Source organism: Bos mutus, chromosome 18 (genome assembly GCF_027580195.1).
Source record: "Bos mutus isolate GX-2022 chromosome 18, NWIPB_WYAK_1.1, whole genome shotgun sequence".
NCBI lineage: Eukaryota > Metazoa > Chordata > Mammalia > Artiodactyla > Bovidae > Bos > Bos mutus.
The window spans coordinates 26,169,089-26,195,862 of NC_091634.1; the positions used below are offsets into that span (position 1 = coordinate 26,169,089).

Genomic DNA, 26,774 nt, shown 5'->3' on the forward strand with positions numbered 1-26,774 from the left:
AGCCGTGGCTGCCTCACTTCCAGGAATCACAAACTCAAGGGGCCACCGGGGCTGGACAGGAAATGCCAAGGAGTGAAGCAGTCCGGGTGGGGAGGGTGAGCCGGAGGGCACAGTCCCCTGATGAAGAAGGCAGATCCTGGATGCAGGGCCAGTGTTTCCCTAACCTGCTTCAGAAGCCAGAGATCTCAATTTTTGTCAGCTCTTGACTTTTAAATGTTGGCAGCAGACCAAACCAAAGCACAACCACAGGCCGTGTCTAGACCACAGGCCTCTCAGCTTGCAGCCTCTCATCTGGAGGTTGAACAAGAACTGCCCAGGTCCCTGAAACACACCCACCGCTTCCAAGGCCTTGGGGGAAGAAAGGTCTCGTGAACGCGATGGGAGAACAGGCCTGGAACTGCAGTCGCTGGTGACATTCCGGTTTACTTGCAGCTCCACTGAAGAGAAGAGAGCAGAGACCAGAGGGTCTTTCTAGGGGAAGCAAGTGTGGCCTTCAAGGAGCCCCCAGACAGGAGTCAAAGATGAGAGCACTCTCAGGTGGCTCAAGAAATGAAAAGGGTTTATTAGCCCGCTTCCAGGACAGGGACCCGGGGCAGTGGCTGGGCTCAGTGTTCTCACATTCAGAGGGATTAAAAAAGAGGCAGCAGTGACACCTGCCTGACTGCGTTCCCTCGGTCTGATCTACACAGCTTTGTGCTCACAAAAACCATCCTCTCCTCCTGCAGGGAGGACACAGGGCCCAGAGGAAGTGAATGGCTTGGCTCTACTCGTGGCCCATACAGGCAGAGTCTGGACTGGGGATCCCAGGCAACAGCCATTTGGTTCACACGGAGCAATACTTGGATCTGGAAGGGAGGGGCAGCGGGGGCGCTGGGCAGCCATTCTGAAGGGCCGCTGCACCAACTCCAAGGCCAGGGGCTGCTCCCACTCCCTGACACCTCGGGCAGGTTTTAAATTTATAAACAAGTCAAAAATCCAAGCAGCATTAATTTAGGGAACAAAGAATGGTTAAAAAAAAAAACCATGGGAGGCGGGCAGGACAAGGAGATGGTGAGCATCCAGAAGAGGAGGAGGAAGCAGGAAGAGCCAGTACCCCCCAGGTACCGAATGTGCTTCTGTGACTCCGCAGCGGGGAGGCCCTTCCTTCCTGCTCCCCCACTGACGGCCGGTCAGCAGGGGGACACTGCAGTGGCCTTGGGACGAGCCCTGGAGCTCTGTGTGGCCACTGACCTGGGGAGTACCATGGATTGACCCCAATCAACCTCCCACCTTCACCATCAGGCAAATGAAGAAGCTTTTAACTCTCCTGTCCAAAGTCCTCTGAGAATTTCTTCACTTTCAGGAGGTCTTCTGCATTCACAGTGGGTCGAGTGGTGGCCAAAGACCGGAGCATGTCCGACTGCAAAGAGAAGTGCAGGCAGGTGAGGGGGCTGGGCTCCGAGCCCAGCTTAGTCTCAGCCCCACACAGTCCAGGGTGGGAAGAGGGGTGGGAAGAGCCCTGCCTCTGAGGTCACCCCCAAGTCCCAAATGCAGAACTCTCACTGCCTGGCTTCTGCCTGAAGGCCTCCTGGGGCAACCCATAACATTTCTAGACAGCCTACTTCCCGTTGAGGGAGTCTTAAGTTCCTGTTATCTCTTAACTCCTGTGAGAAGCTCTTTGTAAGTGCACGCCCACCACACCAGGCCCAGTGATCTTGCCTGACACCACCTCACAGGACAGGCAAGACCACTGGCAAGGCTGAGATAAGGACAGGCCAGGAACAGTGAGCTGAGTGGCTGCCTGTGCAACTGCACCAAATCCACAGTGCTAAGGACAGTTACTGGTTCCTTCTGGGTAAGGAGGCCAACCCCAAAGGTACCAAAGCAGCAGTCCTCACCTGGCCTTTACTCTTCCTGTTGAAGAAGATACAATTCTAACACTACGGCCTCCATCCTGGGTCCCCACTGAGTCTGGTATAAGGAGCGCCAGCTCCAGAGCCCCAGAGACCATTCTGTCTAGGAGGAGCCACAATAGCACAGAACATGGAAGGGGAGGAGCAGATTTCATTCTTGGACCGAAACCCCCAGGTTCCTGGGCTCTCTGTAGTCCTCTCTCCCAGCCAGCGACTTACCATGCAAACCACAGGCTCTAGGAGTTTGTCACCAGGGACGTCCATCCAAGTCATCTCTATGGCCCCTGGGTCCCCCGGTGAGCATGGGGTCAGGAGGTCATCGATCATAATGCTAGGGTTGGTGCGGGAAGGGCCACAGACCTGAAACCAAACGGGAGCCTGACTGGCTGGAAGGGCTGCCCCTTGGCACCTGGGGAAGGGGCGGGACACCTCGGGTTTCTGAGCCCTGAGGAGAAGGTGACAGCATGATGTGGACGAAGGCCTGGGTTTCTAGATCAGCAGTCTGATCTGAGTGATGGGCTCCTTCAAACTCTTGGGCTCTTGGAGTCTGGGTGGCTCCAAATCCGATTTCAGAGGTTTGCGATCAGCATGCTCTTGCAGCTGTTGTTCTCCAGAACCACAATCTGTGACCCAAAGACCTAGAAAGCTTCCTTTCCTCATCAGCTCCATCAAATCTCACCATGAACGTGGTGACGTCAAAAGTGTTTTTCCAACTGAAGGCTGCCTGCTCCGTTGGCAACGTTTCCCCAAGTATCTCCAGGGCTCAACACTTACGTCCTTCAACTCTGGACTCAGTTCACCCAGGGTGCCCCATCCATTAAGAGTGCAACCTACCCACACCCCCTCCAAATCGCAGAACACAAGACCTCCCTCCCTTGCTGTTTCCATCACCCTCTAAGAAAGGAGTCTTTGCCGTCTGTCTCCCCCACTAGAAATGAGGCTCGTGTAAGGGTTTCCGTCTGCTGTGGTCACAGGTGTCTCCCCAACACCCAGAGCAGAGCCAGCAGTGCCCACGGTGACGCTGACAGCCATCTACCACGTGAATGCATTTCCTCTGCGTGGTGTGCCATTTTATGCCCCTCGCTTTCAGACACACAGCAGGGCCCACCACGAGCACTGGCACAGGGCTGACACAGGTGGCAGAGGTGGTGGCCACAGCGCCCTGTCCTCTGGCATCACCCGATTTGAGGTGGTTGCCCTCAAGCCAGCATTGCAGGGGTGGTGGGAGCATGTACAGCCCTGGCCCCTGAAGGCACTTAACCTCGGCTCCCAAGATGCATTGTCACCCTAGCAGCCAGAGAGCCAACATCCCCTTTCCTGTGACACTTTCTAAGTGGCTCCTTGTGGGCCTGCTCACCTTTTTGAAGTGTGTTGCTGACTGCACTTTCCTCACGGGCTGCATGAGGGAGTCCCGCACAATGACGCTGATGTCTGCGCCCGAGTAGCCTTCTGTCTTCCGGGCCAGCTCGTGGATGTTGGCCTCTGTGAGGTTGTGAGGAGTGCTCCCCAGATGCAATCGGAACATCTGGGCACGGGCAGCCTCCTCCGGCAATGGGATATAAATTCGCTTTTCAAACCTAGAGAGCCAAGCACATGGCAGGACTTGAAAGCGGAAGGCGGGATGGTCTCAACGGAGAGGCTCAGGCGCCCTCCAGAAGCCGGCCTCACTAAGGGCTCTGCAGACTTGGAGAAGCCGCCAGAGAAACAGGGTCCAGCTATATGCCTGCTGCCAGCTGCAGGCTGACCATGGCTGGAGACAGACCTCGGCCCTGGGCTCCTCCAGGGAAGACTCACCTCCTTCTAATGGCCGAGTCCAACACCCACGGGATGTTTGTGGCACCTAGCACCAGAGTCCCATCATTGTTGTTCCCCACCCCTGTGGACAAAGGGAAACAGACGCCAACTCAGCACCTGCCAGGCTCAGTCAGGACCTGGGAGGGAAGGAACTCGGGGGCTCTGTGTCCTGAACTGGAGCTGTCCCCTGATACCCCCGGCAGGGCCCTGGCAAGCCTTACTGGGGTACAAGCCCCACAGCCCTGCCTACCTCGGGAGGGGCAGAGAGGCGGCCGACCAAGGCCTCAATGAGAGGGAGCTAAGAACTGCTTCTCTGCTTCTCCGTCCCTCCACCGTAAGAGTAGTCAGATTCAGCCACAGCTAAATACCAAAGCCCAGGACTGGCTTCAGGTGGGGCAAGGAGTGGGGAGGAGACCCAGGACTGGCACACACCCTGCATCTGGACTAGGAACTCGGTTTTGATCCTGCGGGCAGCCTCGCTCTCATTCTCGTTGCGGGATCCGCAGAGCGAATCCACCTCGTCGATGAAGATGATGGAGGGCTTGTGCTGGCGGGCCAGCTCGAACAGGTTCTTGACCAGCCTGTGAGGGGAGACATGGGTGGGATCCTGGCCCAGCCCGGGTCCCTGGCACCACCCTCCTCTCGCCCTTCCCTCGGAGAGGCTGAGTCGACAGAAAAAACAGTAGTAACAAGTCCTCAGGCAGCCCTGCACTGGGAGGAAGAGCAAGCCTCAGCATCAGTCTCGAATCCCAGCAGCTCTGTTCGTTAGCTCTGGACAAGGACAAATCCCTTCCCTTCCTCTCAGCCTCAGTCTCCTCATCTGCAAAATGGGAGCCGGTGTGGGGAATAAGTTAACTGTATAAAGTCCCCAACGGAGGACACTTAGCTGAAACCCAGTTACTGTGAGTGCCTTTCCTTTCCCCTCACGTGGACTCATGGCTCCCAAGTGACCTTCCAGGCTCGGCTGGCTCTGTCAGGACAGCGTCCCACCTGACAAGCTAACAAGACACCCCTCTCCCGGCGCCTCTGGGAGGCAAGTCCAAGGGCAGGGAAGCCAGGCCGTGAGCAGCCACTGCGGCTGCCGTGGGAGCAGAGCCTGGGTGGACTCACTTCTCGCTCTCCCCCAGCCACTTAGACATCAAGTCTGAGGAGGACACAGAGAAGAAGGTGGAGTTGTTGGCCTCTGTTGCCACTGCTTTGGCCAGGTAGGATTTCCCTGTGCCGGGCGGTCCAAAGAGCAGTATCCCCCGCCAAGGGGTGCGCTTGCCTATGAGAAAGAATGAACTCGAGTGAGCTTCTTCCTGACTGGGGAAAGGGAGAAAAAAAAGCAGAGGGGCCAGAGTCATGGTAAATATGGCTGAGAATAAAAAGCTCTACAAGATGACTTTGCTGTAGGAGCAGAAGAGTCAAGGCAACTAAATCACCTGCTGAGAGCTTGGTCCTGGCCCTGGCTCCAGACCCCCAGGACCTGGCAAAGTGACGCTGGCTGGCGCTGGTTCCTGACCCTGCCTACCACTGGAACGGTTCAAGGTTCTAGTCACAAAAGTGTCTCTAACATGTAAAGAAGCCAAGGAGTAGGTGACCGCGGCGAGCCGGCCCTGGACCCTCCCTTGACGGAGCGCACTCGGGAGGGCCAGGCCCTCACCTGCTAGGGGCGAAGGGAGCCAAGTTGCCACCTACCCCCTGGATGCCTGCATCACAGGGCCCTGAGCTGGCGCTCTCAGAAGCCTGACTTTTGTGCACTGGGGCCTAAAGTGGCTTAACTCTTACCTGTGAACAAGTGCGGGAATTTAATTGGCAAAATGACAGCTTCTTTGAGGGCCTCCTTGGCTCCCTCCAGCCCAGCCACATCATTCCACCGGATGTTGGGCTTCTCCATCACGACGGCACCTGCAGGACCAAGACAGAGTCTTCGACCTGGAGCTCGACCCATCTGGGGGTCCCTGCCACCACCCACCACCACCACCCTCACCCCCTCCCACCACCACGGGCCTCAAGCTGCTTACCCATCAGCTGCTCTTGCAATTTCTTTTTCTCTGGATTATCCCCTTCACTGTCACTATCGCTGCTGGGAAAGGAGACAGAAGACGACAGGCTGGAGTGAGAGGCAGCTAGCAAGGAGGCTCAGAGAGCGAGACCAGGCTCTGATGGCCAGCCCGGTGCTAAACAGACACTTTCCCTGCTTGACAGTGGTTGAGAGGTCCGCAGACAAGGCACCCCAAGGATGTCGGGGCTACACATCGTCAGCAATCCCCTCTGGATCCTCCAGGAAACACTCTCCTCACCAACCCTCGCTTCTTCACAAAGGGCAGAAAACTGAGACGTGTGTGCTCTCAAGAAGGCCAGTGGGGGCCTGGTGCTCTGGCTGGACATCAGGAGCAGCCGGGCAAGCACTGGGAGCTGCTCCTGGCCTTTCACAAGGACTCACAGCAGGACAGTATGTGGCTGTGCCTCCAGGGCCAAGCCCGATCCAGACACAAGTCATGTGTCATCCTTAGAACTCTTCCAGGCCCCGGGGTGGGTCCTCTCAACCCAGGAGCAGAGCTCCCCACTTTGGGGTCGGGGGAGAGAGCTGACACATCACCTTTCTCTCTCCTGCTCCACCACCTCTGGGCTGCGCACCCGCCCTTCACCTCCAGGACATCACTGGCCTTTGTGCTCAAACCACAGATGAGAGGTGACAGGCTGTGGAGGGAACGCTGGCTGTAGAGTCCAAAACAGAGGCCCCAGGTCTGGGTCCAGACTCCATCAAGTAACAGCTCTGCAACCGTGGCCATCCCTGAACCTCTCTGAGCCTGCCGCTGTCCATTACATGAAGATGAGACCCTCTGATAACACAGCTGGCACTTATTTGATCCCTACTGTGCTCCAAGCTGTCTTCTCCGGGCTTTTCCTGCATCATCTCATTTGCTCCTTAGGGCAACACTGGGAGGGAAGTCCCACTACCTTCCTCCTCCTACAGATGAGGAACCTGCAGGCCCAGCAGGGTCATGGTACTTGTCCAGGGTCACATGACTAGGAAGTGGCAGAGCCAGGCTGGATCCTGACAGTCTGGCTGCAGAGTCCAGGGCTGACTCCCCACCCTGCCCACAGCTTTTCCATACAGATCTAGTGAGACAACGGATGTATGTTTCCTGTAAAGGGCTCGGTGGAAAAAAAAAAAAAAGGGCTCGGTGAAGGCAGCTGCAGGCATCATCTCTATTACAAGGAGAATTCCCCAAAGGACAGCACCAAGGTGACAGCACGCAGGAAACGGACCCTGCTCGCGGGGGTGTCGGGCCCGCCGGGTCCTCCACTCCTCCGTACTCACCCCTTACTCTCGCTTTGATTCTCTTTGACTGGCTTCTTGCCATGCTTCTCTTTGTTTCGTAAGTAATCCTTCAGCTTCTCCGCCCGGTCCAGGTACTGCATGCACTTGGCTCGAATGCTCTCCTTGGCTTTGTCACTGTGTGCTTCATCTGCAGAAGGGGGACCACGGAGGGGCCCCTGTGAGCTCCGTGTGCCCGCCCTCCTCTCAGCGCGGCTCTGAGGCTACGGAGGACCCTGTGGGGGACTCACATTTGATAGCGTGCAGGAAGTACTCCACGGCATGCTGGTAGAGCCGGAGAGCCTCCTCGTAATTCTTGGCTTTATCCTCTTCTGTGGCTTTTGTCACCAGATCAATGGCTTTCTGGAAAGGCAAAACACACAACCCAGGGCTTCCCACAAGATCCAGAAAGCCCCTGGGTTCCAGGCAGCAGGAGTACACTGATAAGAGATATTGCCAGGCCCGGGAATCCATCAGCTGCAGACCTTTATGTTGGCCTACTTGTCCAACATCAACTAGAAAGGCCTTGAAAGGCAGCTTTAAAAGACAGCTGTTCTGCTTCACAATATATTCATACAGTTAAAAGCAACTGCCTTCTCAGTCAAGTGGAAGCCTGATCAAGTATCTCAGGTTAGGGCTCAAAAGGAGAGTTCACTTTCTATTTCGCAATTTCAGGGGAAAGAGAAATAGAGCTGGACTGAGAGCCTGCAACAGGGCAAACAGCAAAACCAACTGATTGCTGCACTGGTCAGCATGGAGGCCAGAAACTACCCTTGACCTTGTGGGCCAGAAAGGACCCAGCCAGCTAGGAAAGTCCTTCATCAACCCAAGAGTTTTATGATATGGACTTAAAGGGATCTCTACTTTTTTGTATTAGCCCAGCTCACTTCTCTAGGCTGAAAAGAGAAGACAGTTTCCCTAAAGTTGATTCCTAGGGAAGGGATGCTTAGCTACGTGACTCAATACACAGATACCTCCAGGAAGAAAAGTGCCTGCTTACTTCAAAGGCATCTGTGTGCTGCCACTGGTGGGGAGTGAGCTTCCAGACCCTCCTAAGAACTCTGGAAGAGTGTCTTTGTGAACCTGCTAAATCCCGCAGGCCTGTGCTCTGGACTGAACTGAAAGCCTGCTGGATCTCTCAGGCAGCTGCCCCACACCTACACATCCAGTTTTAGAAACCATGGCTTCACCAAGCTGGGAAGCACTACCAGAATTATCCTCTTCAAACTGAGACAGCACTAGACAGCAGGCAGGCAGAGACCACTGGCCACAGAGCGAACAATAAGCCTCCTGACTAGCCCTTGGCAGGGACCAGGGCCTCTGTGCGGCCCTTTCTCATCAGAAAGTAAGAACTCTCAGAAAGACACAGAGCGTTCTACAGAACTAACAGACTGGGACAGGTCAGGCCAGGCTGATGGTACACAAGCACACCAGCTTGAAGAGATGAGGAAAGGCTACTGTTTTCTAGCTCCTTATACTCCTTACAAACAGATAATGGCTGGGAGCCCTGAACCTTCCTGGATGATGAGCTTAAACACAAACTTCATGTGTTTACTGTCCTCCACGAGGCCTCTCTTCAGACAGACATGAGACGGGGTGCTCCTGTCACCAGTGGCTTCTCATCTCCAGAACACACCTCCAGGTCCTTAGACTTTTCCACTCTACACACTTTGCTTGGGTCTTTTTTGAAAGGGGGGGCTCGGAGCGATACTCTAGGAATGCTCTGCTTCTCAGGTGGCAAAGTAGGCCTACTCACTCCCTCTTTCTAGATCCTCAGTGCACCTCAGAGCATATTCACTGTTTCTGGCAACCATACATAGTTTTTCACATACAAGAGGCATGAGTTGCAATTTAGAGTCAAACAGTTTTGCTTAACAGGAGGGAAAGGCAACAAAACTGTCTGTGGAATCTCCAGTAACAGGTAAGAAAAGGGTAAAAAGACATGCTAACATGTGGCAAACTTTCCATAAAAGACCAGAATGTAGATATTTTAGACTCTCCTGCCATATAATCTCTGTTGCAACTACTCAGCTCTGCCTTTGTAGCCCCAAGGCAACCAGAGACAATACGTAAACGAAATGAGCAGAGGTGGGTTCCAATAAAACTTTACAGACACTGGAATTTCAATTTCATGACTGTCACATATCATGAAACATCCCTTTTTCCAGACACTTAAAAATGTAAAAACCGGGGCTTCCCTGCTGGCTCAGTGGTTAAGGAATCTGCCTGCCAATGCAGGAGACATGGGGTTTGACCCCTGATCCGGGAAGATCTCACATGCGATGGGCACCACAACTATTGAGCCAGTGCTCTAGAGCCCGGGAGCCACGACCACCGAAGCCCTTGCACCCTAGAGCCTGTGCTCTGCAACAACAGAAGCCACCACAATCAGAAGCCTGTGCCCTGCAACCAGAGAGTAGCACCTGCTCTCTGCAACTAGAGAAAAACCCACACAGCAATGAAGACCCAGGACAGCCAAAAAATAAAATGAAATACATTTTTTTTTTCAAAAATGAAAGAACCCATCACACAGGATCACATATTATTGATATATACTTCCATTTATATGAAATGCCCAAATTAGACAAATGCTTAGGGACAGAGAATGGATTAGTGGTTGCCTAGGGTTGGGAGAAATACAGCTGGGGACTAGAGAAGTGTGACTGCTAAAGGAGGCAGCATTTCTTTCTGGAGTGATGAAACTGTTCTAAAAGTGATTGTGGCGATGACCGCACAACTCTGTGAAAGTCACTCAGTCATGTCCAACTCTTTGTGACTCCATGGATTATACATTCCATTTTATGGAACTCTCCAGGCCAGAACACTGGAGTGGGTAGCCTTTCCCTTCTCCAGGGGATCTTCCCAACCCAGGGATCAAACCCAGGTCTCCCGCGTTGCAGGAGGATTCTTTACCAGCTGAGCCACAAGGGAAGCCCAAGAATACTGGGGTGGGTAGCCTATCCCTTCTCCAGCGGATCTTCCCAACCCAGGAATCGAACTGGGGTTTCCTGCATTACAGGGGGATTCTTTACCAACTGAGCTATCAGGGAATCCTCTGAATATACTAAAAGCATTGAACTGTACACTTTAAATGAGTGAACTGTATGGCATGTGAGTTATATCTTAATAAAGCTTTCCTTTAAAAAAAAAAAAAGGAAAAGGCATTCTTAGCTCACAAGCCCTGGGAAGGTGAGATCTGCAAGCCATGTTGGTCCACCCCTGTGGTAATAGCTTCCACTGGTAGCTGGTAAGATCTGGCTCTGGACACCAGCAAATTCTTGGCCTAGAACCCACTGTATTCCATGCCTCTGTTCCCCTCTTTCTCTCCACCTGGAGTAACTGTCCCTGCTGGTATCTGCCACCCCCCCATTCTTTGACTACGGACCCAAATGCCTCTTCTTCCTCGACCTCTTGCCCAACTCCCCGAAGCACTGTACCTGTCACCACTTAATGAGCACTGAATATGTGCTGACACTGCGTTAAGAATGCTCCACATGAATCACTCGATCTAGAGCCACTATCACAACAACCCTACGGGGCATCACCCCATTTCACTGACAGGGAACCCGAGACTCCAAGATCAGCTAACGAGCCCAAGGTCACATGCTAGTGAGTGGCAGAACCAAGATTCAAACTCAGGTCTGAGACAAGAAGAGCGCGTTCCTGTTTTCCGGCCCAGCTAGGTCCAGCAGCACCTGGAGGACGGGTCAGTCATGCATCCAGGTGGCGCCACCCCAGCACCACCTAACGCGATCCAAGGAATGAATGAAGGGTCTCAGGCCGAGAAGAGGAAATGGGAGACAGGGGGAGGAACGGGGGTCTGTTCGAAGGGAGGCAGGAGAAGAAGGGAGATCCAGCAGCCCGACCGCGGGCCCGGGCGTCGCTGTGAGGCCCGGGTGAGGCTGATCCCCAAGGCAGCCCCGGGTCGCCAGCTACACACAGCGACCTCGGGGCTCGGCCCGGTCTAGCGGGCCCGGCATTCTAAACGCGAAGCGACCCACGGTTCAGAGCGCGAGAAAAGAGAAACGGGCACAGAGCGACGGGGCGGGGGCGCGAGGCCGCGGCTAGGAGGAGGCCGCCCGCCCGCCCGCAGGCCCCGCCGCGCTTCCTTCGGCCTCAGTAAGCCGGCTGGGCCGCGGCGAGGTACCTGGAGGGTTGACGTTGTCATTTCATCTCCTGGGTCTGCCCCACACCCCGCGGCGCTGCTTGCGGCCTCGGTCCTGCCCCGGGAGCCGAGGAGCTGGTCCGGCGCGGAGGGCCCGATGGGTCAGCGCTGGGCGCGGGCAGGGCGGCCGCTCGCAGCCGGAGCGGAGTCCGAGGGCGAGCGAGGAGCGCGGCCCAGAGCGGTCGGGCCAGAGCCGCGCGGCTGCCCTCTGGCGGCCACGGCCGGCACTGCAGGCCGCCGCTTTCAGCCGAGGCTGTGGGACCAGGGCGTGAGCAAAGGGGCGTGTCGGGGGAGGGGCGAGACTGCCCCCAGGGGGCGGGGCCAGAATAGGACCGGAATGAAATCATCAAGTCCTGAATCCCACTTGGAATAAAACTTCATCTGTTGGGCAAGTTTTTCTCTCACAATAAGCCTGACTTCTCAGAGCTTTGGGTTTCTGATGTTTAATTAAAGTTTTTAATTAGTATCTACCTTGTCTGCCTTTTAGAGGAAATGAATGAGCGAGCTAATGTAAACACTGGGTCTTATTAGACCCTGTTTACTGTTATTAAGATGCCAGTGGCTCTGTCTAAAGCCAGTTCTGTTTTCCTTTGTATTACTTTTCTCCCTAGGAAAGTGATTTTCTTAGGTCTCCAAAGCTAGGGGCTCTATCCAGGAGATCTTAAGCATAGCAGATTGGTTATTAACAGAAGCGCAGCGTGTTTAAAAACCAATAGGAAGAATCCAGTAAAGAAAGCTAGCCAATGGGAATGGGACCAAAGCCTAGGTGGGTGGATAGGCTGCAGACGGTAAAGTGGGAGCTGAGAAAATAGATGCCTACCTTGGCTGGGCAGAAGATAACAAGACGTTAGGAGAGTGCCTTTGGATGGCTTCTGTTTTCTTGGTGAATTAGAAGAAACGAGAATCTTCTGATAGAGGGAGAGAAAGTGGAAGGCCTGTGGTTTGAGGAGTAAGGATGGTTTGAAATCATTTCAAGTGAACAAAGCTGGTAAAGGGTGGCAACTCTATAAATGTATAGAGGTGACAATTTGTGTATCTGTTAATCCCAAATTCCTGTCATCCCCCTTTCCTGCTTTAGTAACTGTAAGTTTGTTTTCTATGTCTATGACTATTTCTGTCTTGTAAATACATTCACTTGTACCATTTAAGATTCCACTTATAAGTAGTTATAAGTAGTATATCTGTCTTTCTCTTTCTGACTTCACTTTGTATGATCATCTCTGTTGTTGTTGTAGTATAGTCTATAAGTTGTGTTTGACTCTTTTGTGACCTCATGAACTGTAGCCCTCTAGGCTTCTCTGTCCGTGGGGTTTTCCTGGCAAGAATACTGGAGTGGGTTGACATTTCCTCCTCCAGGGGATCTTCCCGACCCAGGGATCAAACCCTCGTTTTCAGCATTGTGGGTGGATTCTTTACTACTGAGTCACCTGGAAGGTACATGATCATCTCTAGGTCCATCAGCTTCATCCATTTTACTGCAAATGGTATTATGTCATTCTTTTTTATGGATGAGTAGTATTTTATTGTATATATGTACCACATCTTCTTTATCCATTCCTCTGTCAACAGCCATTTAGGTTGATTCCATGACTTGGTTATTGTGAACAGTGCTGCTATGAATATTGGGGTGCACGTATCTTTTCAAATTACAGTTTTCATCTTTTCTGGATATATGCCCAGGAGTGGGATTGCTGGATCATATGGTAAATCTATAATTTTTTTTTAAGGAACCTTCACACTGTCCTCTACAGTGGCTGCATAATTTGTTCTTTCTCACACAGCACTTTACTATATTGGGTTCTGATTACGCTGAGAATGTGACATTTGTTGTAAACCCAAGCTTGGACCAGTAAGTCAACTCTGCTTAGCCCATACAACTTCATAAAATCAGACTGGCTCATGCAAGGAATGGGTTCTGAGCAATTTGTTAAGGAGCTTCTTGGTTGACAGCAAGAACCGTGTGGGGAGGAGGAATAAAAACAAGGTTTAGGTTTGTAACACTTTGGAGAGGTAGGGCCAGGGCAAAATTATGCTGAGATATCACATAAAGTGATTGATACCAAAATAAATAGAGCACTGAGCTCCTAGCAAGATTCCTGAGAAACTCTTACCTCACTTTGCTCTGTGCAACTGAATGTATGATAAAGCTCAGATTGATCCAGTGACTAAGTTCCCATCACACAGATGGTCAGTGGTAGAACTAAAACAAAAACTAAGTTTTTAAGAGTTTGGAGTTGCCCTAAATCTGTTTAAAAATGGCACCAGAAGAGGCTAAGATGTGACAACCAAACACATGTGATACGGGATAGGATCCTGTGCCGGGAAGGAAATGGAGACATTCATTGTTGGGAAGACTGGCACCATTAAATGGGGTCTGTAGATGGGTGGCAGTGCTGAAGCAAAGTTCACTTCCTGATTGGGAGGGCTGTAGGGTGGCAGTACAGGAGAGTGTCCCTGTGTTTGCAAAGTACACACTAGAGAATTTAAGGGTGATGGGCAACATGTCAGAAAAAGAGGACAGGGTAATGCAACAAATGTGGCAAAATGTTAACAATCAGGAAATTTGGGTGATGGGGATGCAGTTATTTGTATTTTTTTTTTTTTTTAAGATTTACTTATTTTTGGCTGCACTGGGACTTCATTGCTGCACTTGGGCTTTCTCATGTTGTGGTGTGCAGGCTTCTCATTGCAGTGGCTTCTCTCGTTGCAGAACAAGGCTCTAGGCACATGGGCTTCAGTTGTTGTGGTGCATGGGCTCAGTAATTCCGGCTCATGGGCTCAAGAGCACATGATCAGTAGTTGTGGTGCCCTGGCATGTGGGATCTTCCCGGGTCAGGGATCGAACCTGTGTCTCCTGCATTAGCAGGTGGATTCTTTATCACTGAGCCGCCAGGGAAGCCCCTTTGTACTGTTCTTAAAACTTTCCTGTAAGTTTGAAACTATTTTAATATTAAAAAGTGAAAAAACAAGTCTAAAAGCAATTCTTTTATTTACAGTATAAAGGTTACAAAGGTATATATGTATTTATATATATAATACCCTTAAGTTACAAACTTCATTGTAATGTACAATGCTCTATGTTGATGTGCAACTCAAGGGAAAGTGTTGTCTATGCATTATACTTACAGAGTACACATAAAGCTTTTTCATTATTAAGAACAAAAATACTGCCCTGTTTTACACCATGGGTTTGGATTTGGTAGTCTGGTAATGCCAGAAGACTTGAGACCTAAATTTTAAACAATACTTAAAAAGAAGTCTTGTTGAAATGCAGGATTCCAAAAGGAAGGAAAAACCAGAATATCACATACTTTTAACTCCTTGTAGAAGTGTTATCTTAGCTTTCTAGGTCTTAATACTTAAAAAAAATGAGAGTTGTGCGGGACAGAATACATACAAAAGAGTATAATCAGAGTTTGCACAGATCAGTCAAAACAGGCCTTTATAGGTGGTGTTTTGCCACATTAGTTTCTAAAAGACCTTGGGTCTGATACCACAAAGGAAACAGATTCTTTGGGTACCTAAGTCTTATCATACTGAACCCATCAGTGTTACAGTGTTACCCAGACTTTAAAACATAACACTGGAGTCCAAACTAGAGAAAAACAATCGGAAATTGGTTCTTATGATAGAGAAGATTTGGTTTAAAGTATGAAGAGTGTCATCAAGATTGATGACTGTGCCAAACCCCAAACTTGTAGTTTAAATCACTTCTTTTCCTCTAAATTCTATTAATTCACAAAATAAGAGGTGAGAAAATGTAACTGACACCCACCTGAACAGGACTGAGATAGATGGAAAGAACTTCTTCCAACCTAGGCAGAACAGACATTCACACAATACATGCTGGTTCCAACAGAATCATTAGCACCTGATTGTCAAAGGGGGTGGTACAAAGTGAAGACCAAGACATTATAGGGATGACCTAAATTCTGTGCACAACTACAGGACACTGAAAATCGTGGAGAAGGAGCCCAGGAGACTGTGTTCCCTATGCCGTTCCAGTCACTAACATTTCAGCGCCTTTCTGGGCATGACAAAGGCTGTGGCCGAAAGGCTGCCTCTAGTGATGGATGGGAAGCAGCCTGGATAGAAAGGGACTGACATTGAAGGAAAAAATGGAAAAACTCATGCAACCTCCCTTATTCTTGTAAGGTGCCCTTTTTACTGAGTTTGAATGCCCAAGTGTTCTAGATTAAGTGAAATTTTGCTAAGTTTTAAATATCTTCATTATTTTGATTTCTCAGATGAAGCAACAGCCTATCTACCACATGTAAGGAGTTTGAGCAAATGAGATGTTTAAAGGCTGTAAGTGTGGAAATGATTGGATCAGCAGAATCTACAAAGGGGAGTAGATAAAATATACCTTGATCTCTTCTGTTGATAGGTAAGTATTTCTTTAAAAAGACTTTCTCATTGATCCACTTAGGGCAATAGAGCTTACTTTTAGTTGTGATTTGCCTTACTAAGAATATTCTACACTATTCTCCTTCCCAAACTTAAGTCTGATTTTGCATTAAGTAAAAAAAAAAAAAAAAAAAGATGCATGATGAAAAGACCAACCTTCTTAAATGTGCTTGGAGTTCTTTCATGCTGGTGTGGACCAATGACTGAGCATCCTTTTAAACACTTTCCAGTTTGCCAGGTGAGCAGAACTGGAGGTTTACTTTGGTAAAAATATGGGGTGGTTAATGACTTAACCTCTGACTGATAAATAGATGGCATGGTATGACTGAGAAAAAATGGATGAGGTGTTGCTTGAGGGCAGGAATTTTCATTTGGACCCTTCAGAGTGCCTGTGAAGAACTGCACATGAATAAATGCTTATTAGATGAAAGAATCCATGAATTAATATATAATTAACTAGATTTGTCATTTCAAAAATTTCTCTAGGGCCCCAAAGAACCTTTTGTCTATCCATTAGGGACTTCTGTCACCTTAGAAGAGGTGATAATCAGGCTCCAAGGGTCTATATGGGACTAGGATAAAGATGGACTCAAAAAATTTTGCATTTGTGTCAATGGCATGGAGCTAAGATTATTATTAAACTGAGCAAAGTACTTCCAGGACTCAGAAGTTAGAAATATACCAGAATACCTAATTTTACAATAAAATGAAGTATCATTTCTCTGTTACATCTTTTTAGTTTCAACCCATCTATTTTGTGGCAATTCAAAGATTACAGGTCATATGATAGACTTTTGTTGAATACAATCAAATGTTCATTGGAGAGCAAGCAATAAATGGCATATTTGTGCATTATATCAAGGGCAGATTTACTTTTAAAACCAGAATAAGCTTTGGTTCAGTCAGCTAAAGTGGAAAGTAAGAACAAAGGTGACAAGAAATTCAGCTCAAGTTGATGAAAGAAGAAATCTTGTTAAGATACTTTTTAAAGTTAATACATAGCAACCATTCTTCCAGTTGGCAGTTTAGCTAGTGTTGAAGAGACAGATGTGTTCTATGTGTCTATTAATTGTACCTTAACTGGAAATTACTGATCTGCTAGAAGTATGTTTGTGTGTGTGTGTGCTTTAGGGAAAGGGTTTCAAATCAACCACCTATGTAGTCTATTACTAGTGTAAAATAAATTTCACTTAATATCATTTACCATAGAAGTAGCTATATTGCTCAAAAACACATAATCCTGATATACAGCATAATTATTTTAGAATTGTCTGTCATCACACATTTAATGAGTGTCTCCATGCCCAGCACAGTGAAACATATAGCTTAAAAAGGTGGGCAGGGGTGGGAGGACTGCTGCTGTCAGTTTTTAAAGACAGTATGCATAACAAAATAATTCTAGATCACCAAGCAATTAAAGTAGGGACATAGAATGGTAGAAAATGACAGATTCCTCTACTTTGATCTAATGGAGGGAAAAAAGCCATGATAAGAATTCATATTTAAATGAAAGATATTTCCAATAGGATGTAGTACCACTTGGCATGTAATATATCTGATAGACATCGGTAAAACAAATGAATATGACTATAATCAAATACAACTTAAAGTTTAAGCAGAATCCCAAGTCAGTCTCTCTTCCTTACACAGATATGCAGATCTCAGTATGCTTTGAGACAAAAGAGATCTAGCATTTTACTTCTTCATTGGATATTGGGGGGGAAAAAATGACCTTTGGCTTTCTAACCAGCCATTTCATTCACGGCATCAATAGTGGATGGCAGTGACATGGAAATGTATGCTGGATATTTGGATGGTTTAAATATTATGTACAATCAATAGCTTATAACCAGTGAAAATAATAACATAATTCAGCGTGTCTAAGATATAAGAAAAAAAAAAAAAAGCAGAGAAAGTGCTTAAGTCTACAGGTCTTCCCTGAAAACTTCAAAAATGTTTATAACTTTTTAAGTAGGTAGGGCTTTTAATAGATTTTGCATAGCAGCTTACAATTTGAATTTAAAAATATGGATATAAATTAAACAAGAAGACTGGAGGTTCTCTCAAAATTAAAAACAATCCATTATAACTTTTTCTCAAAAGTGAACACACTTTTGTCCATCAAACCATTTACAGTGAAATGTAGTCTTGTCCAGATTCCACACAGCTTAAATTTTTTTTAAAGAGTAAATTTTGGTTTATTAGCTAAGTGCATGTAATCAGCTGAAAAAAGCTTTGTTACCATTCTGTTAGGATGATAAATTAAGAGAATAATCAGTAACAACTTTAATTATTTGTTGGTCAAAGAGATTTTTCCACTTATAAAAATATAGGAAATAAACACTTTGATCTCGCCTGCATGCAATAATTTTCAATAACTTTGAGTACAGATGACAGGAACAGGCACTATCAGACTTCGCCTAGCCTAAAAGGTGCTAAAACATGGCTTTAAAATAGGCAAATGACCTTCAAAGTAATATTTTTTATTCCTGTACATGTCCCAATATTTAATCTGAAACTTTTCTAGGTAGGTGAGTTTACAGTTATGACTACCTAATAAATACTGTATAAACATACATTAAAGTATTTCTTCATATAAAAAATCAGATACTAATTTCCAGGTAAGGTTTGTTTGAAGACTTGAGGAAAGGACTCACATTTTCCAGAAAAAGTATAATTGAGCCTTTTCTTCCTTTCCTTTTATTTTTGGAGAGGGAGGGGAGAAGTTTTAGAGAATGAGGAGGAGGAAAGCTCACACCCCAGCTGGCTGCTTGTAGGCATCTGTGTGGAATGTGGAGAAGACGTCTACACCCTCAGGTGGGTCCCGAGGACACAGGACAGGTCCATCAGAATGAGGGATGCTACTCTGCGGCTCCCTTCCACTTGACACAGGGAAGCCCACCACATCCTCAACAGTCTTCCTAGTTCAAAATGAAAGAGAAATGAAAAGCCAGCTGTTCTAGAAAAGAGGTGAAATATCAAAACTGCCTATCTGCAGTTACTATTTGAAGATAATTTGCCACATTTTGGCATCTTGATACAAAATACCTATTTACCAAGGCTGTCTCATTGATAAAAAGCACTTCATTTGTGGTATGAGAGTCCCACAAACATACTTACTTGAAGAACAACCTGGTTACCCATGATTGGAAAGCTGCTGACATTTGTTAAACAAGCAGCTGAAGGGCTCTTGCTCGTGTGGGTGCTTGTGGTCAAAGGAAACCCCCCATACACTTTCATTTCGCATCAAGACTCAAAAGATGTTAAGAAACCCTAGGGATCTTGGTGCTGTGACAGTTAAAGCTTGAGCAAATGAGCCGAAATGCACACAATGCCTTACCTCTCCTGCCCACATTTAAATCACACCTCTTTAATAGATCTTTTTCATATAAGGAATGAGCAGTGTGGCTCAGAAGTTCCCCCAGAAAAAATTCTCAGTGTCTTATTAGCCTTTCATACTAACACAGAAAACCTCACCAAATGGCTTTGCTGCGAAGTCTATGACTGTATTGTTCAACTTCTCAGATTAATAATACTCTCACTGCAAAAAGCGTCTAAGCTCACTTATCTGAGGGTATTGTGTGTTGACATTCTGCTTCTGGAAATCTTAGCTGGATCTTCAAGATATTTTCTTTCTTCTCTGACTTGCAACATATCCCAGATGGAACCAAACTTAGATTTATGAAATTTCAAAACATAAGAAAAGCTCTTAAAAGTTATATTCTAGCCTAAATTTTAATTTCCAGTTTTAAGTAGAACATTTTGGGGACTGGAGTTGGGAGAAGAACTGACTTATGGGGCGGGGGAAGACAATGAGTTTACAAAGTCTAATTTGAACCGTCTCTGCTCATTGGTCTGCTCTATGTCCTCCTGTCTATAGGTTTGTCTGCACTCAAACCAAATAGCTCTTTGCAAATAGTACATCTGTGGGTGTTTTTTTTTCTTTCTTTCTTATCTTTGGATTGCTATCCTCCAACACCCTCCATAGTACATACATCCTCTATGGCATTCCTGATGACTCTAGTAAATGAGAACTATTCCTAGACCCTTCCAAAGACAGCACAGAGGACAGCCAAGTCAATGCTATCTTTTCTTTTGGATCTGGGGACTGTACTAACCTTGACATTTTATATAGCTATTATACTGTTGTAAATGGTTTCAGATATATACCTCCTTCATAATTAGGAAAAAGAAGCTGAATGCGATTCTCCGGTACCGCAGAACCAGCACCTTCGCTGCTGCTGTGGTCTTCCGATGACACATCTGGTGATGCTGAGCGAAGCCCAGGTAGCTGTTCCATGATCTCGTTGCCCTGCCCACTGCAGGAGGCGTCACTGAGCCAGCAATGAGTGAGCAGTGCTGACGGATGCCACTCTGCTGCCCCAGAGGGAGAGAGCCTGGGCTTGGATCCTGCCTGGGCTCACACAGCCCAAAGCGATGTGACACGATGTTTGCGCGGAAGGTATGCTGGCTTCACTGATGTGTACTCTTTAAAACAAGCTGGCTCTACAGGATTTATCTTGCTTCAAAAGATCTACCAGGAAAAGATACCACACTAAGGAAACCCACCTCAAAGACTGTTCCTCAAAATTAGAATAGATGACTTCCCTGGAATGGCAGTGATATCCAGTTATTCAAACAGTGACTAATAAAGCTCCATTAACCCTCACCAAAGGCACATTTGGTCAGCAATAAAAAATGGCTTCAGCTAAAATGAGGATTTTCTTTTAAAAGAAATCTCATCCCCTGGCTCCTACCAAAGAGAAAAATCAGAAAATCCTAAAACAAGCAAAACTTTGCTTTCAGAGCAGTGGTTACCAACTTGCTCTTCAAGTTGGTCACTACTAGAAAGGGAGTGGAAAGCAAGGCAAATCAAATCTCCTAAGTTCTAAGTCCTAAAGTGAGCACTTAGGTGTGACAAAGCCAGTGATGTGGCGGGATGTGATGGTCAGGGTGGGATACAGGGAGAGCCAGGACATGTGAAGAACCCTTTGGTGATGCAATTCAAGGACTTTCGAGGGTAGGAGGAGTAAATAAGGACAGTAAATTCCAACCAAATGTCTAACCTACACAGAGTGACCAAGAAGCCCAGGCTGCTGCAAACTAGCACCTGTGAAGGGATGGTTGTTCTAAGTAAGTGGTCAAGGTTAAGCCTGAAACAAATTCTACTGGAAGGAGGAGAAGAAAACTTAGATGTTTGATTACGCTCAAAATGAAAAAGAATGAGCCACCCTTCTTAGCAAGGGAAATAAACCTAATTACTTAGAAACCACATTAGGAGACTAGACAATAAATTAACAGATTCATTTTGGAGCTTATTAGAGTCCTAGAATTTCTGGCCAAGGTAGCTTGTAAAAGGCAAGCTCTTCTTTAAACACGGTTACATTTCAGCAGTGATTTGCAGGTCCTTGTCAAGGCACTGTGCTGGAGGAGAGAGCAAAGAGCTTTCTTTTTGTTTTTTTTTTTTTTTTTTTTGAGGTGTAAATACTTCTTATGACATTCAAGGCTCTTTAACTGATTTTTTTTTTTTTTGCTGCTCATACAAGCAGTCCCATGCGAGTGACTTTGGCCGACAAGAATGTGTGCAACACAAATACAATCGGCTTCGGACAGGAGTGCAGGTCCATGGTCTGTGGAGAAAGGACATTAATTATCACTACTATATAGAGATGCTTTAATACACAAACATGCAAAGTAAACAAATTTGAACATGATATTCTACTTTAAAAAAAAAGATTTATTCATTAATTTTTTGCCTGTGCTGGGTCTTTGCTTCTTGGAGAAGGAAAACTTTCTCTGGTTGTGGCGAATGGGGGCTACCCATCCTTGTGGTGCTTGGGCTTCTCATTTCGGTGGCTTCTCTTATTGCAGAGCATGGGCGAAAGAGAGCATGGGCGAAAGAGAGCTTGGGCGAAAGAGAGCTTGGGCTTCAGCAGTCATAGCTCGCAGGCTCTACAGTGCTGGCTCAGTAATTGTGGCACACAGGCTTAGTTGGTCCCTGGCATGTGGGATCTTCCTGGACCAGGAATTGAACCTGTGTCCCTTGCATTGCAAGGTGGATTCTTAACCACTGGATCACCAGGGAAACTACTTTTTTGTGTTCTACTTTTTAAAAAGAACTTGGGTAAAGGATGTGCCAGATTTATGGCCACACTTGGGCAATTAGAGCTGCAAATGGAAATATACTCAGAAGTAAGGCTATCCCATGGCATAATTAAACACTAGCCTGAGAGTTCACATCCACAATTAGGACACTATTAGTGGTGTACTAGCTTCCACCATGCCAGGTAGGAAGAACTTAAAAGTAGAAGAGGTAAAGAAAAGAGGAATATCCTATATGGAAACCAGTAACTGTAAGTATATTTCCCACAGGGAATCAGTGAATGCAGCTGAAGTGTGATCATCTATTAAGATTTTTGACACCCCTTATCAGTTTGTGGTGGGAATGGCAAATCTTGAAGCTAGTTGGGAGGGCTAGCTATACCTTCCTAAGCTCAGGCCTCTAATTTGGACAGCTGACATCCGATGAACAGGCTTCAACAGGCTTTTGAAGTCCATGGCTATCCATAGTTTCCTAAAGGTTCATCATTTAAAAGATTACTAGTCACAGTTTTCTCATTTGGAGTTTGAACTATATTATTCCTAAGATCTCTGTGAGTTCTAAAACTTCAAGATTCTGTTTTCCAAATTTATACCTGTTGTGACTATATCAATAGACATAAGATTTCACATGTAAGATAAAACTTGAACTACTGGCTCAATACCATAAGACATAGAGGCATGACTTTTTGAGTCCTTTATCATAATTTCTGGTTTCTGAAGTACCCTCGACACACTTCTCTTGTTCTCCAAGGGGACTCAAGAATTCCTGTGGGTATTTCCTTTAAAGGACAAGGAATTCAAAACAGATGATGGGTGTATGGACATATATTTGCATTTTTTTTTCTGACCAGCAGAATTTCTATAGCAACTAAGTCACTATTACTTTTAATTCTTATCCCAACAAATTGCTGATAACAGCAATGGATAGAACTCATTTATTAAAGTGCGCCAGGTTTAGTATTTTATATCTTACATTTGACAAAAGCCTGTTTCTTATAAGGTTATCTAATTTTTCTTGCTGATATTCAAACAAAACTTTAAAAAGGCAATTATTCCCTAATGTGGGGAAAACACAAAAAACCCCAAAGCCAAACCCATGCATCTTTGAAACGTGAAGAATTTCCTTGGCTTCAAATGGAATATTAGATGGTAAGTCCATAATTTTCTATAACAAGAGGTAAGAAATGATAAGAAAGAGAATACCTATTAGAATAAACATGTTTTTCAGAAACATGCTTACCAGTTCTCCTTCGGGACCACCAAAATCCAGATACAGATTTCTGATGCCATCATCAGCAGACATTTTCAGCCTTTCGAAGGGGTAGCGGTATAAGATACTACTGGAGCCTCCATTTTCCCTGGAGATAGTGAACCCACTTTCATAGTGGATGTTGAGTTTCACCTCTTGGCCATTTAATGTGCAGCCTATTGAAGACAAGCAACAGACATCACTGATGAAGTTTCTACTTCAGTTACGAGAGTGACAAAGGCTTCTTCTGACTTCAAACAAGGGAAAAGGGAAAAGAAGTTTTCTGAGAATATGTGATACCTAACCTATTTGGAATGTCCTGAAGTGAATTCTGTTTTGGTCACTCAAGTCAACATCTTGATTGCGATGAGGAAGAAATTACCATAACTTTACTTGACATCTGATCTGATTCAGTTCAATTCAGTGAGTATCAACTGAACACTGTGTGGACAGGAGGCTGTGTGTGGTGCTGGAGAAGTAAGAGGCATGGTCTCTGCTCTCAAGACCTCATAAGTGACAGGCGTAGACGTGAAATCCCTAACTGCTTAAGGTAAAGGGTATAGAATAGGACTAAATACCAAACTCAATAAGGCCCAAGTTGAGGAATGGTTTCCTGGAGGAATGGGACTTGAGAAAGGCCCAAAAATGTGGTCAAACCTGACAGGCAGTGAGGAGTAGGAAGAAGGTTTCGAGTGCACAAGGAGGAACAGCCAAATGAGAAAAGGCAGAGACACCTTTCAGGGGCAGTAACATGGTTGGTAGTTGGGAAGTCACGCTGTCAGTCCTACCAAAGATAAAATTCGAAAAGATACGTCTGAATTGATGGGACCAAAAGAACTGATCATCAAGACCGGCAAATGTCTCCTGTCAAGACTGGTGAAGTCCAAGTTTCACCAACATTTAAGCTGTTTTATTGTTAGTACAGGGGCTACTGGTGAGAGGCCCTATGCCCCATAGGAATTAACACAGTCCTCTGAGAGCCGAGTTCATCATCACTCAAAGGGCCAGAGCCGAGAGAGGAAGAATGCTGTGAGCAGGAAGAATGGTTCCCAAACAAGCAAGTCTCATACTCAGACCAATGTATCCTCTCACTGGACATGAAAAACATGCAGTCAAGGCAGCTGGCATGTTCAAGAAATAAGGAAAAGGAATAACTCACAGAGGAGAGTTTTGCACAATGAACTCTGAATATTAATTACTTCAGAAAAGGAGCCAACAATTTAACAGAAGAAAGTGGTAACATGCATCTGAAGGACATGCTGGCTTATTTATGTCTGTGTATACATGTGTATGTGCACACCAAGCACACACATCCTATTAAAGGTGTAACAGACTAAGCGCCTGCACCACGCATGAGGACATGCACACACGCACATTTTAAAGAAATACTGGTTCTTGCAGAGTGATTTGCTTTCAGCCAGTTTAGTATGTCTGGAAAGCTCTAAATACAGAATAAGTGATTAATAAGTATATCAATTGACTTGAACTGTGGAAATGAAAAGTATTACCAAGGTAAAATATTGAAGTAGAGCTGTGAATGAGAACAAAAAAATTCTAAATTACCAAAAAACAAGTTTCTTTTGTCCATTTAAAAATATAAGGAACCAGGTGGTCCTTATTTTCTCTCTATTCAAGCCATTTGTATTTAAACAATTGTGAGCCAAAGACTGAATAGATTTTGCTTTCCTGTAATACGAAGTTTACAGACACCAAAGGAACAACACGAAACTAAAAAATGTTCAAAAGCCACATTGTACTCTTTGTTTTGGGAAGCGTATCTCTCCAGATACTTGAAGATATGGTGACCCTATGTGCCAGTACCAGACCCCTGGGACTCCACACAAGGACACAGGGCATCCAGCCTGTCCAACTGAAGACTTCTCCATCCCAGAAATCACATTCTGTGGCCAAGACAAAAACCAGAGCCCCAGAGTCCTTAATGTAGTGACCAATCACAACGGGTGGGAGACAGCAAGTGAGAAAGACAGTGCGGTGTGGTGACTTTGGTCAAAATCCAAGGCGGGATCTAGTCATTGGTGTCATCGCTTGAACCATCATTGTGGTTGTAAGGAAAATACAGAGCACGTCCTAAACAGCTGAAGAATTGTTACAACACTGAAAAAGCTGTCTGGTGTCACTGTTAGAAGATGGCCCATGGAAATGCTGCTCATGCAGTTATAAAGCCATAGAGACCCCTCACTTTCCAAAAGCAACGGAAAGGAAGATAAATCACAAGACTTTCTGCTCTCAAACATTTTCTCTTTTTACATAAATCCTGTAAAACTAGGTTTAGGAAACAAAATTTAAGAAAACAGGAACAAAACTAAACCAACTTCCAGGCAAGATGTTCAAAGTAATTAAAACCATATTAGAAACTGTAATTGTGTCTTAATTTTGACAACTCTGTGTTCTCGTTAAAATGAAAAGCAATCTGGAAATATCTATACATAGCGTCTGTCTACAATGCGGGAGACCCGGGTTTGATCCCTGGGTTGGGAAGATCCCTTGGAGAAGGAAATGGCAATCCACTCCAGTACTATTGCCTGGAAAATCCCATGGACAGAGGAGCCTGGTAGGCTACAGTCCATGGGGTCGCAAAAAGTCGGACACAACTGAGCGACTTCACGTTCACGTTCAACCATATACACAGACACATATGAACCCATCCCTTCAAATTCATACAGACAAGCCACAAGGGGGCGCTCCAACAATGGAAAGAGACCACCAGGGTGACTTCCTTTAGATGCTCGTTTCAGTACTTACTGGGCACACCTCTTCCAACTTTGCAACAGAAACCCCAATTCCAGATTCTTCGCTTTTCTACAGATATAAGCTCTTCCAGATGGTCGCACTTTTAAGGGTGTCTATCCATGTTCCAAGTCTTAACAAGAGGGTCAACACACCCAGTATTTAGTAAATGAGTCCTCACATTATTAAATATTTAAATAATGAAGAGTAAAACTGCCATGTTATGTTGTACAGAAACTGTTGTGAATGTGTTCAGAGTCACATAAAAAACTTACGAAAACTTTGCTACTGAAATAGAGAAACTGAGTTTCTTTCCATCATGATCACCTTCAGGTGTCTTATTTCAGAACATTTTTAAGTCTGGCACACAGGATAATGATTTTTACTTTAAAATAAAGAATGATAGTTCCATTTAATTACTGTTAGAAATGAAATGCCAGGATCTATACCTAGAGAGACTTCCTTGATCAACTCAGCAGCTGCATGGCAGCCCTGAACGAGTATTCGGGTCCAGGTGGACAGATCCCGATGTGTCTCCACCCTGAAGAGATGCATCTCGATGCCCTGCCGAGAGCCTGTCCTGGTGGCGAATGTCAGGTCAGATCCAAGGGAGGGTGAGCGACACCCAGAGCCAGAATGAACCAGCCTAGGACCACAAACACAGCAAAGTTCAAAAGTCATTAATGTACTGTCAGAGGACAATCTCAGCAATTTATGCTGATAAAAATGCAGAAAATTATAAACGTCATCAGCATTTTTTAGGTAAGTATATCTCAAAACAAGATCATAGTCTTTGACATAGATACTATTCTGTTTTCCCATAAAAATGACTCCCGGTGTCACACTAGGTCAGATGGCCCAAGAACCCCAATTTCCCATTTGCTTTTTCATGCTCCCATGAAAGGCTGTACTGTGCTTAGTCACTCGGTCGTGTCCACCTCTTTACAATGCCACTAGGGAAGCCCTCCCAAGAGGCTAGGCATGTCAAAAAAAAAAAAAAAAAGACTCAATTTTGATTAAGAAATAAGCCACAAACATGCATATCCTCCCCCACTGTCAGTATCACCAGAATGGTAATTTTTTACCAAGGATAAATGTATACCAATACAT

At 46.2% G+C, this 26,774-nt stretch overlaps 2 protein-coding genes across 3 annotated transcripts in view; both read right to left on the reverse strand.

The window, feature by feature from the left end:
• Positions 1 to 542: 542 nt before the first annotated feature.
• VPS4A (vacuolar protein sorting 4 homolog A) lies at positions 543 to 11,327 on the reverse strand. Of its 2 annotated transcripts, none has more exons than XM_070388089.1 (11): positions 11,141 to 11,327; positions 7,245 to 7,356; positions 6,997 to 7,144; positions 5,693 to 5,751; positions 5,457 to 5,576; positions 4,797 to 4,953; positions 4,119 to 4,267; positions 3,687 to 3,768; positions 3,250 to 3,469; positions 2,112 to 2,252; positions 543 to 1,399 (listed from the first exon to the last, which is right to left on the reverse strand). In XM_070388089.1, exons 1-11 carry the CDS (start codon positions 11,159 to 11,161, stop codon positions 1,298 to 1,300), a joined length of 1,311 nt encoding a protein of 436 aa, XP_070244190.1. In that variant the 5' UTR covers positions 11,162 to 11,327; the 3' UTR covers positions 543 to 1,297. The 2 variants fall into 2 exon arrangements, with proteins under 2 accessions (XP_070244190.1, XP_070244189.1); XM_070388088.1 differs by having other exon boundaries at positions 5,693 to 5,754; positions 11,141 to 11,326.
• Positions 11,328 to 14,130: 2,803 nt separating this feature from the next.
• Positions 14,131 to 26,774, reverse strand: part of SNTB2 (syntrophin beta 2) — a 71,056-nt gene continuing 58,412 nt past the window's right edge. The window contains exons 5-7 of the mRNA XM_070388094.1: positions 26,114 to 26,310; positions 22,908 to 23,092; positions 14,131 to 21,195 (exon numbers count right to left, since the gene is read on the reverse strand). Coding sequence (XP_070244195.1) covers positions 21,103 to 21,195; positions 22,908 to 23,092; positions 26,114 to 26,310 — 475 coding nt within the window. The 3' untranslated portion in view covers positions 14,131 to 21,102. The remainder of the gene's footprint in view (positions 21,196 to 22,907; positions 23,093 to 26,113; positions 26,311 to 26,774) is intronic.